The following is a 12,741-nucleotide window of genomic DNA, read 5'->3' on the forward strand; positions in this document are numbered from 1 at the left end:
AGTAGTACTAGAATATCGTTAGAGGGCTCATTCGAATGGAAACTAAAAGTTCTAGTGCCTTTTTTAAGTGACCAAAAAAAATTGGAAGGCAACTTGGCCCCCTCCCACGCTCATTTTTCTCCCGAAGTCACTCAATCAAAATTTTGAGATATCCATTTAGTCCAGCATAGTCGAAAATCTAATAAATATGTCTTTGAGGATAACTTAATGCCCCACAGTTCCCGGGGTACGGGCTGCAAGTTATGAACTTTGCCCATTGTTTACATATAGTATTGTTTAATGGAAAGTATGCAGACGATTTCAGGAGGGATTTTTTCTGGTGGCGGGGGGTCGGAGTAGGGGGTTATGGGGGAGGATCTTTCCATGGAGGATGTTTCCTTTGGGGAAGGGACATTTCTATGAAGGAGGCACCGGATTTCCCAGCTTTATTTAAAAACGATCAGAAATTAAATAAAAAAAAACAGTTTTTTCCAACTGAAAGTAAGGAACAACATTAAAAATTAAAACGAACAGAAATTATTACGTAAATGAGGGGGTTCGCCCCATATTCAATACCTTGCTCTTTATGATAAAGTTTTTTTGGTACTTTAAAAATAGCTATCTATTCTAACTAAACGGCCTTTGTGATTCAGGGTTTGTGATTCGAACAAAATTCGAATTTTAGCGTAAAGAGTGAGGTATTGACTAGGGGGCGAACTCCCTAATATATTTAATAAAAAACATACGAATATAGAAGTTTTTTACGTAAGTTAATTCGTAAGTTATGTCAGAAAAAAATTTCGAGAAAGCCATTTAGCCAAAAAAATGTAAAATTTTTATGCAAATTTCGTTTTAATTCTTCATGTACTGTGAGCCCAAATCAAAGCTGCATTAACTCAAAAACGTTCAGAAATTAAATTAAAAAACATGTTTTTTTTAACTGAAAGTAAGGAGTGACATTAAAACTTAAAACGAACATAAATTATTCCGTATATGAAAGTGGCGGTCCCCTCCTCAACGCCTCGCTCTTTACGCTAAAGTTTGACTCGTCTCACAACTTTTTTTTTAAACAATAAAAAACTTTAGCGTAAAGAGTGAGGCATTGAGGAGGGGGCCGGCCCTTTCATATACGGAATAATTTATGTTCGTTTTAAGTTTTAATGTCGCTCTCTACTTTCAGTTTTAAAAAATTGCTTTTTTATTTAATGGTGTTTAGAAACAAACTGATGTTTAGAATCATATTGACATTTTGACTGGCGAATTCAGATGTTTTCAACTGAACTTATTGAGTGGTTCAGAAACTAAATTTCCAGGGCTAGGAAATGAGAAAATAGATAATATAAAATTTCTTAATCAGGAAGGAAGGATGGGGTATAAAGGCAGGGAGCAGGCCTCATGATGAATAAGGAAGCTGTTAAGTCTTGCTTAGGTTGGGAGAGTAAGTGTTAGCCTTGCTTAGGCTAAGTCTTGTCAAGAGAAACTTTCTAAAAACAGTTGAATATCAAACTAAAGAGTCTGGAATTGGACAATATAAAGGATGGATGGAATGGTATTAGGAAAATTGTTTTTGAAGTCGCTGGTAGTGTCTTAGGGTGGCTGGTTAGAAACACAGCTAAGAATATTAGGGAAACTGCTTTAATTTTAGTAGAGAGTAGGAGGGGCTTGTACAAGAAGAATTTGAGAAATAGATCATATGAAAATAAGAGGAATTTAAGTTAAGTAGATAATGGAAGATCTAGAAGATGCAGCCAAACGGCATAATAGTAAAATATTGTATTGACATGTTAAGAAATTGACAGGGAATAGTCAATCTGGAATTGTCCCAGCTAAAGATGGGAACGGGGCCACAATTAGCGATAAGGAAAGAGTTAAAAAGAGATGAGCAGAACATTTTGAGAATGTGCTTAACCGTGATAAAGCTACTTGAAATGATAAAGAAAAGAATAAAAAAGTTTGTGACAGTTCGGAAGTGAATCAAGATTTATTTTGCGAGCAAGAATTTAAGACATTACTAAAAGAAATAAAAAAAACAATAATGCCCCAGGTTCTGTAGTCTGGTAAATGATTTTTTTTTTTAATATGGTGGTTGTGAAATTAGAGATTTAATTACTAAAGATTATGGATATAATTCTTAAAAAGGGTAAGTTTCTAGCGATTTTAGTGAAAGATTAAACCCCTCTGTAAGAAAGGTGATAAGAGTGAGTTTAGCAATTATAGAGGCACTAGCTTGGTTTCTGTAGGAAGGAAATGATACTTTTCATGCTTAGAGATGCTGTAGATAAAGTTTTAACTGAACAACATTTTGGTTTTAGGAAGGGTAGAGAATGCATCGACCAACTCTTAGATTAATAATTGAAAAGTGCCTGAGTTATTAGACCCCTTTAGTCCTTAGCTTTATAGATTATGAGTAAATGTTTGATTCGGACGATAGAATAACTTCAGCGAAGATCCTATCCTTGTATGGTATGCCAGATAAACACATTAAGGTGATTAGTACCATGTGGGTGAATAACATTGATAAGGTTAAAGTAGTAAATGGTGTTATTACCTGGTTTCGTACCGATTCAGGAGTTTAGCAGGGTTACGTCCTATCCCTATTTATATGGGTAATTTTGATGGTCTTTGCCCTAAGGAAAAGGCAAAGGCTTTGGAGGATTATGAAATCAAATGGGAAAGTAAAATTCTTGTAGACTTAGATTATGCTGCCTATTTGAGCTTCCTAAATGAAAATGTTAGCAGAATTAATGATTTTTTGGATGTTTTGAGAGTTCAATGCGCAAGGATAGTCTTGAAAATTAATATTAAGAAGACTAAGTCGCTTAGACTGGGAATAAGTGAATGTGAAAAAGGTTATGCTGGGTAACAAGAAGATCGATTAAGTCGGTAGTGTTGCTTATCTAGGTAATATTATTAGTAAAGATGGTGGATACCGTAAAGATGTTAAAAGTAGAATAGCCAAGGTCCAGGGCAAGTATGGTTCTGAAACGTTGGCGCTCTGACGAAGGATGATATATTAGATATTTTCCAGAGGGATTGTCCACGCATTGTTTTGGGTACCCGTCTGACTGACTGTATTTCGACCAGTTGTCTGAAAAATGTGTTTTATCCTGCTTTCTAGGGCTATAGCAAGAAGAAAGTTGAGATTGCCAAGACACCTTTAGCGGATAAAGGATGATTGATTGCCAAAGATCGTCCTTTTCAGCCAACCATCTAGGTCAGTGGTTCCCAACCAATTTTAGTCCATACCCCAGCTAAGCATTTGTAAAATCCCGATGCCTCCTCATAATATTCAAATTTTGTTATTCAAAATTTCGTATATTTGCCTGAAGGAAGCTTAAAAGCCCATTAACTTGGTAGCCAACCTTTTTCGGTTGGTCCTCTTGGTATATTTTATACAAAAAAAAAAAAAATTGTCTAAACATAACTCCTTCTATACAATGTATGAGGTCATTACAATACTATCATGCATCTTTTTTGCTCTTAACTGCATATGAATATGACTTCATTCACCTGAAAAATATTCTTTCTTTATATTGAGGTTCTAATGTATAGTCAGCCGAAGGGTACAAGTCCTGCTCATGACCCACCAAAATAGTGTCATGCCCCACCGTTGGGACCTGTGCCCCACGTTGTGAAACACAGATCTCGGGCTAAACAAAAAGCATGTCGTCCCCAATTTGGGTGGGAGGAGGTCGTAAGGAAGGATTTTAGGGAAATTGGAATTTCTTTGAAGGGTTTAAAGAGGAAGACTTTATATAGATTGGAATGGAGGAAGAGCTTGTGTTGTTGTGTCGGCCTCAAGTGCCTTGGTGCTGCAACGAGTTGTTAGTAGTTGTAATAGCACTGTATAAAACACCTATATATAGTTTTTACAGTTCTTTTTTTATAGTTCTTAAATATATTGCATAAACTGCGAAGCAGTAATTTTTGTTCGTTTTAAGTTTCAACTTCGCTCTTTACTTTCATTAGAAAAGCCTTGTTTTATTAAAATAAACTTCGCCGGTTTTGTTTTATTTTAGAATAGAAACAATAACCCTTAGAAAAAGATCTTTATTCGACTTTGACGAATAAACTAGAATTTAACAAGGTTTTTTTTTTTAATTGGGGCATCAAATATAGGCTTTACCTCTCACCTTCTTAAAATTTACCTTAAAAAATCTGCAATTTTGTTAAGTAAGAGCCCGCGGGGTTTGCTACACTGTAGAAAATACATACGTATTTTAGAAGCCAGAAGGGTTTTTCAAACACACTTTTAAGCTTTTAGTTGTATGGGCCGTGGTTTGCTCTTTACCAGCTTGCTGCAACCCTGATTTCATTGTTATAAATATCCGAACAGGTTCTAATGTCGGAATAGGAATTTTGGTCTCTTTATATTTTCATAGAGGAGAATCTAGTTGTTTATAAAAAATAATAAATAAATAATAAAAATAAAAAATAACCAAATAATATAATAACCAAAATAACTTATAATAACCAAATAATCTGTCCTAAACGTTTTTTTTTTTGTGTTCTGATTCTAAGACCAACACTCTACCGTTTGAATTATTTGGGCTGGAAACTAAATTAACATCTATATAATAGCTCCAACACCATAATGGCGCGACATAAAGCCCCTTTCCAGGGATTGTGCAGGGTCATGTTATAACCAACAAAGGGGTCTAAGGGCGACAGATCTACCTCCCATCCATTTTTTTGTCACTTAAAGAGGGTACTTCAATGAAGTATCCTAACCTATATATAGAATCTAGGTGAATATAAAAAAAGGAAAAAGAAAACTAACACCAAAAAAGAAAATAAAATTAAAATAACATTTTAAAGAAAATTCACTCAGAAATGAGGAATTATGTCAATATTTATTCACTTACATATTTCTAGGTCAAATACCCATCAAGTAAGCGTGGCTTCGTTTATGGCTTTCTAGGAATACCTTACGCCAAAAAACCAGTTGGAGAACGACGGTTCCGACCTCCCGAACCTCTTCCGTATCAGAATACTACCTGGACAGCTTCCAAGTTTATGCCAGCCTGTCCTCAGCCCGTTAACGGGGTTGAAAAGGCAATTAAAGAAGATTGCTTGTATGTCAACGTCTGGATTCCAGAGGTAAGTGGTAAATGGGTTGCCATACTAGCTGAACGATATGTAAATACAGGCAATTAAGTATGCGATTTTAAGACTACCCTTAAAGGGGTATGCCGAGAAGTCTAAAACCTAATTTGTTTTTCTTGCCCAACAAAAGAAAAAAAAACTGCTACACACCATGATTTTTCTTTAAAATAACATAATATGTTTTATTACAAGCCAAACAAGGCTCTACAACACAACATTCATAAATACATAACACAAAATAACGAATAAATAAAAAACACTATTAGAAGTTAGAAGACAAAAATCAAAATGAACTGAAAAGTTGAAAATATTTTTGTTTTAAAATTTATTAAATAAAGTGAAATCACGGGGCGGAAAACAGATTCGGCTTTACGCAGTATAGATATTAAATCAATCTAAGTTTAAAGGCAAAAGTTAAAAAAAGTCTGTGAGTTGAGGAAAACGAGTTAAAAAAACCGATTTATGTAAAGCCATATCCGTTTTGCATCCCTCGTATTTATTTGATGGATTCTAGAAAAAAATTCTACTCTTTAGTAGGTTTTGAAAATGGGGGGAGTTTAGATTTTTTTTTTTATATTTATATATTATATTATTGTGTGTATATACGTATATATATTTATTATTATTTATATATATATATATGTATATATATATATATATATATATATATATATATATATATATATATATATATATATATATATATATATATATATAAATATATATATATATATATATATATATATATATATATATATATATATATATATATATATATATATATATATATATATATATATATATATATATATATTATTTTTATATGTTTAATCTTATGCGAACATTTATGCACTTCATAGTTCTAGAGAATATGCCCTCTCGGCTACTGATTGAAACCAGTTCGATTTCTAAGTTCCATGTCGCTGCCTTAACAATGTTGTCATATTTAAGATTCCAACTTAGGTTAACGTAGTCACTGGCAAATTGTCTTACAGTTTCGCTATTGAGTCTTGAAATTGTGACAAACGAAAGAAAAATGTCGGCGAATTGAGGAAAACGATGTAATAATTAATAATAAAAACGAGTTAATTAATAATAAATAACATATCAGAGCTCTTATTTTTCAACCTCTGATTGGCTATAAAGGAAAGACGGGTGAATAAAATAAGTCACTTCCTAACAATCTGCACATAATCATCTTGACACTTGAGACATGTATCATATATGTGAACAATCGGCACTATCCTATTAGCTGTTATCCACGCAAGAAGTGAAGTTTGGTTAATGCTAATGAAATAAAAAAAATATGATGAAAATATAATAGTTTAGAAACAAATTTCGGCTATATATTTGCACATTAGGGTGGTGGTGGTAAGGTATAGCATATAATAAATACGTAACCTAACCTAGGTACCTTTTTTCCCCCTAAACCCAAAAAAACTAAAGGTTGAATATTGTAAACGCAGTGAGAAACCACTGTTGGCAGCCCAATTCTCCTTTGAAAGAGCCTGTATAAAGGAAAGACGTTTGGCTACTGTTTGACTAGTTTCTGGCTTACAGTTAATAGAACAGTACCGAACAATCTTAGTAATGACCTTCATAAATTTTCGCCGCCAATGATTTGAAGCAAGTTGTTGCGGTTTCTTTGAGTTCCGGGTCGATTTAGAAGCGCTGTCTCCCAAGCCACTAGTTCAGGGAAAAGAGCAAGGCCTCTCGACGCTAAGTAGGGGCTATATAATGGGTGTTCGAAAATGTTCCATTTAATATACTTAGAGACTTTGGCCTACACGAGCGTGTCTGGGACGGACATTTCCTTGGATCAGAATAGCTGTAGAAGTCGATGTGCCTCTTATTGTGTTTTGGATAGCTTTCCATGGATATTATGAAGGAATCTGAACCATTTTTTGTTCCTGTCCCTATAAAATCGACAAGTAGCATTCCCAAATTTTTGGATCCCAAAATACTGTTGCCGAAATCTGTGGCTGTTGAATGTCGGTTTGTATTTTTAAGGGGAATTTGCCAGGATTTATTGTCGTGATTTTGTTTTGGATGTGGCATATCGAATTGAAAAGGTGGCTCGGGGGATGTGCCTTCAAACTAGCAAGGTGCTCAAAGAAACTGTTACAATTCATTTCAAATCATTGACAGCGAAATTTTACGAAAAGGGTGTTACAGAACTTGTTCTCAGGTAAGACGCATGTCGCAACTGGTAGGCAATTATGTAAAAACGCAACCATGATTGTATATTGTTTTTTTCTTTTTTTATTTTGTACTAAAGCCATGGGATGAGTTTAATAATCCCATTCCCCTTGGGGAAACACTCTAAAATTCTGGAAAGCACTTTTAAACATTCTGAAACATTTGTATCATTCCTACGTATGGACTGCTTATATTTATGGTCTGCTAAAAATTTTCCATTTATTTGAATCTTACTTTTCTTACTATAGCCTCTGCAAAACTATTAATTATCTCGTTTTATAGGAAGTGTAATGAAGATACGGGAAAAATAAAATTTTGGATTCAATTTGCTTATATTGAGTTCCAACTGCGCCCTCTACTTTACTTCAATAAAAATAAAATTTCAAAAATGGCAAAATGATTATAGCCGTTAAGATATTTATTGGAAATTTTGCGCCACCAAAATTTTTGCGCCCGGGGCAAGTACCCTCTGTGCTCCCCCTTAAAACTACCGCTGTAGAGGAAGTACAAAACTGGGCTGAAAAAGAAACGGTCCTCTGAAATGTTAATCTTCTCTATCCCAAACACGAGTTTGGCTAATGCATTATCTTTGAGACTTATTAACATGGCCGTATCAGTTAGAACGTTTTTGATCATACGACACGTGCAAATATTTTTTGACTAAATCTTCATGCAGAAAAAAGGCGGGTACGAAAAAGGTCGAAGATTGGATCGTATGACCTCCAGAAAAATTGAAATTGTAGGCTAAAATGAAGTTGTTTGCTTTTTTGCCAGGATATTAACTATATATAATCATGGGCGCCCATAAGCTGAATTCCAGGGGGGGGGCAAACCTGATCTAATTTGCACTTTTAATGCTATATAATAGAAATCTCAGAACAAAAGTATAAAAATAAGGAAGCATCATGCAGTCAGGGGGGGCCGGGGGCATCCCCCTGCCCCCCATATGGGCGCCCATGTATATAATGTCTTTGGAATTCGTATAAATTGGAGAAGTGGCATATGATCGCCTCACTGACTTCACCGCTTGATTCAGGAGGTGGGATGGCGGCTTAGCAAAAAACTACCATGTTTAACTTACAACCGTAAATGAATTAGGGTATGTGCTATGAAATGGGTATGTGTAATGAAATTGGAAGACCAACTAAACAATCCTTTTGTCTGAATTCCCCTCTGAGGAAAACAATCTCTTTTTACAGCTACCCGGAGTGAGGAACTATCCCGTGGTTGTATTTATTGAAGGGCAGTTATTTATTTACGGTGATGTGTCTCGTTACCCCGGGGAAGATTTAGCAGCTGATGGATTGGTCGTGGTTTCCTTTAACTATAGAACAAATATATTTGGTAAGTGCCTTTCAACTCAATACGTATGGATCAAGGCAGTGTCCGGGGGAGTGGGGCTAGACGTTTTAAGTTTTTTTTTCGTACCCCCCCCTCCTGAAAAAAATTCTGGATATGACCTTGGTCAGGATTGCCTTTATAAAAAGCAGGTTTATGTTCGGCGTGTTCCGGATCAGGGATTTTGTATGAAAAATGAGTGTCAACGAGAGAAATCGGAAGATAGCTCCCCCTCCCTTTCTGTCAGAAAAGTCACTTTACGAAGAATAAAAAGCAGCTTGCGCTCATATTTACCTTATCAATGTACCTCAGGCAGTCTGTTATGCTGTAGCCACGTTTTCTGGACACTGGGCAGGAACTTTGGCTACTTAGGCCTTACTGTTCTGATAGAGAAGCATATTAGCTCACCAAAAGCTATTAGACATTGAATTTCAGCGCTGTTTTGGTATTAGGACTTAAAATTGAAAACGACCGAAAATCGCCCTATTCCAATAAAGAATAAGAAGCCGAATTGACTAGTCGTGAAAAAAAGAAAAAATTTCGCAAAACGGTGGGTCTAACGCCATTGAAAAAGCCAAGAAAAGAGAATAATAACACGAATATTTTTCATGCAAAAAACAAGGTATCTTACCTGCGGATGAAACAAAAAATAAATAGAAACAGAAGCTGCAAGAGCACAAAAAAGTGGAACAAAATAGGTAAAACAAGAAGAAACGCTAAAACTCAGACAACTAAAAATACGTTTTAATGTTTTCCTTTGAGTTATTTTTAATAAGAATTTCTCTTAGTTTAATTTGATATTGCTTACCTGTATCTTTATCTCCCTGTTTTTAGCTTGTCTTCATATTTATATCCACTTCTTTGGTTTCTTGCTCTGCCTGTTCCTTTTTCTTTTCCTTTGTGTTGAAAATGCCTATTTTGACACAGACGATAATTAGCTTGTTATTATTTTATTTTTGTCTGTTTTTTTATTGTTGTGGCTCTCCTCTAATTTTACCTCACCACTGAACTCAGAAGTGGACGTCTGAACTATTAATATTTCCGATAGCTCATGGACTATACCAGTATTTCTGGTGCAAGAATTGATACAAAGAAGGTCCACGGCAAGAGACACTATGTCCCACATGCTGTCAAGTGCTGTCGCCACTGTTGCAGGAGTGAAAGAATACTGCTATTTTCGGGGGTAATCATTGCTCTCAAAAAGGTCCACAGCTAGAATTATTAAGCCTAAGTTGATGTAAGATGATGCATACTGCGTTTTTCTGTTTTTCCTTTGAATGACTTCCTTCGTCTTTTCTATGGAATCCAAATATTTCTATGTTATACAGTGTTTGTAATGGTGTTTTATCCGCGTCTTAGGGGTCACATCGTTAGGTTTCCCCTGTGCTCCAGCCCACGATCTGGTGGGGCTAACAAGGAGTAGGCTCTTTGCTGACCTTTGCTATAAAGATATATCAGGGAACCACTGACCTAGTTAACTGAAGCATGGACAGTACAGAGGTCAATTCCAAGTCCATAAAACAACGAGCCATGGAATAATTCACCTATAGTTAAAAAAATACAAAATTGCAGAGCCAGAAATAGCTATCTCTCGAGTTATTGGAAAACACAATAGAAAAGTAGCTGGTCATGTGCTAGGCCCACTTCTAGTGCAAAGAGCTTCGTGTACTGTTGATTTTTTTTTATTATTATTTATGTATGAATATGTTGATGTTTTATGTTTGAATTTTCTTTAGCTTTGTTTGATTTTGTTCATATTTTGTCCTTGGATTAGCTTCGTTTTGATTTTCTTCTTCTTATTATTTTATCCTTGATTTATTTATAATTGACGTTCTTATTTGATTATTATTGGTTTTGTCGATATATGTCTCGTACTATTGTTTTCTTTTCTTTTTTTTCTCATATTTTGCTCTGTCTTTTTCAAGTTTTTGTAGATGAATTCAATTAATAAATAAATAAATAATTGAGAATGATGATTAATTCCTGATTGTAGTTCGAATGTACGAATCATTTTTTTTTAGTTCAACTATTTATTTTAATTATTTCTCTTCTTTTAACCATTTTTACTTTTATTACTTTCTTATTTTTTTTCTGCTCTAATCATTTATTTTAATCCCTTTTTCTTGTCTAAATCCTCTTTACGTTGTATTTTAATATTTTTTTCTTTAATAATGAATATAATTATGTATGTTTTCAGATTATTTTTTTTTGATTTTGTGAAAATTTAAAGTACAATTTACAACGTACAACGATGTATAACGTACATTTTAAAGGAGAGGATATAACACACTCGGAAAAAAGACAAAATGTTTTGAAAACCAATTAAAAGTGAAGAAAACGGCTGGAGCGGTCGATAGATCTTATTTTTTGAGGATTAATTCTGATATCAGTTTTCCTGGAAATGTAACCTAACAGCTTTTGTACCGCAGCTAATATTCTAAAGAAGAGAATTGAAATTGCTAAATGTGTGAATCAGCGTTAGTCATGATATTATCATAAATACGTTTTTTTGTCAGTTTTCTAAGAAAATGATTTAGTACCCCCCCGCTCTTGTAGGCTATTCGACATTCAGAGACCTTTAAAATACCAAGGACAATGAAATTGAAATCTTACTGTTTGAATTGATTAACAGCAAACTTATACAACCTTTTATACGACAAGTGACGTCAATTAACCTCTAAAAAAAATATAAGGAACAACAAAAAATCAATAGAAAACCCATTCGTTACCACCCATCAGTAGAGAGCTATCTTATACTCCGACGATTACACCACCCCTTCGAATCCCTATCCGGACACTTTTTTTAAAACTCCCACGATCCCCACGTGGATTATGGTCCAAATATGGTCATAGAGTCCCTAGGGAGAAAGATTACGTAATCGCTCAATGACCTCTTTTTCCAAGGTCGATTTATTTGATGTTTCTATGTGTAATAGCTCCGGGGCGAAGGTTGCACATGCGCATTTAATTCTAACGGGAGCAATGTCATTGATCTAGGACTCGAGGGGGAAGTGAATTTCCGAAAACTTGATTGCATAATCGATCGCGAATGTCATGGTGTCCAGAAATAGTATTTGTTGTTGTTGTAAGTGCACGCTCTCAGCGAATGCTATGATCCAGAAATAGTATTTGTTGTTGTTTTGGTCATGTACATGCTCGAGGCGAATGTCATGGTGTCCAGAAATAGTATTTGTTGTTGTTGCTCTCGAGCCAAATGTTATGATTTTCCCGGAAACAGTTAGATCACGTGTTTCCTTCTCAGCCAATAAGCAAGCCGGATACATCCTCCTTCTCAGCCAATCAGAGGCCTGGTTACATATTAGCGGTGGTGGGAATATAAGGAACGGGTTTTTTGCTAGAGTTTTATTAGTCTGTGAAAAGAATTCAAAGGAGTGAGAACAGTTTGACTTTACTCATTTGGATATATATTTGTGTGTGTTGACGATGACGAGTGGAATGTTTACCCTATTAGAAGTTGATAGTGGAGTTTATGATAATAGTACAAGAGCACCAAACATTGCGGTGGAAATCACGAAAGGATCACGGCTTTGTCTGGAATGGGATGCAGTATATGCACGATATGTGATATCCTTGAGCAAATTTAAAATGGAGGATCAATTATGTTTCGCCGCTAAAGTTGATATAGCGCATGTGAATAGACTTCAATGTGCTTTAAGTGCATTGGTGAAACATATTGAAGACAATAAACAGTATCGGTAATTGTACATGCTCTGTATTATTGTTATTGTTGTTGTAATTATTCAATAAAATTGTTTCGAAATCGAAAATGTTCTTTTTCTTTTCTGGTTAGGCTAACGAATCAGGGTCAGTCTAGAGTGAATCCAAATGATTTACCACCACTAGTGGTTCACGTCAGATACCTATACACCGAAGAAGAAGAAATCTAAAGTGAAGATTTAAATACGTTATTGTATATATATGCATTATATTAATAAACAAAAATTAACAAAAAAAATAAATATTCAGTTTCATTTGAACAGTGTTGTGAGCTCCTCTAACCCAACCCCAAAGGGTTCCAATCCTCCTACCCCAACCCCGAAGGAAGCCCCCGGTCCTCAAAGGCCCCCCAAACTCCCAAAGGCCCTCCACCGGTCCCCA

The 12,741-nt window shown here is 35.1% G+C and overlaps 1 protein-coding gene across 3 annotated transcripts in view; it reads left to right on the top strand.

Annotated features, from left to right (window-relative positions):
- LOC148939636 (cholinesterase-like) overlaps positions 1-12,741 on the top strand; it is a 107,301-nt gene that overhangs the window by 32,936 nt on the left and 61,624 nt on the right. For all 3 annotated transcript variants that reach the window (XM_089107175.1, XM_089107178.1, XM_089107176.1), the window contains 2 exons: positions 4,855-5,079; positions 8,484-8,628. In XM_089107175.1, coding sequence (XP_088963301.1) covers positions 4,855-5,079; positions 8,484-8,628 — 370 coding nt within the window. The remainder of the gene's footprint in view (positions 1-4,854; positions 5,080-8,483; positions 8,629-12,741) is intronic.

This window comes from Artemia sp. Qi Xiang Cuo, chromosome 21 (genome assembly GCF_049724085.1).
Source record: "Artemia sp. Qi Xiang Cuo chromosome 21, ASM4972408v1, whole genome shotgun sequence".
In the NCBI taxonomy this organism is placed as follows: Eukaryota; Metazoa; Arthropoda; class Branchiopoda; order Anostraca; family Artemiidae; genus Artemia; species Artemia sp. Qi Xiang Cuo.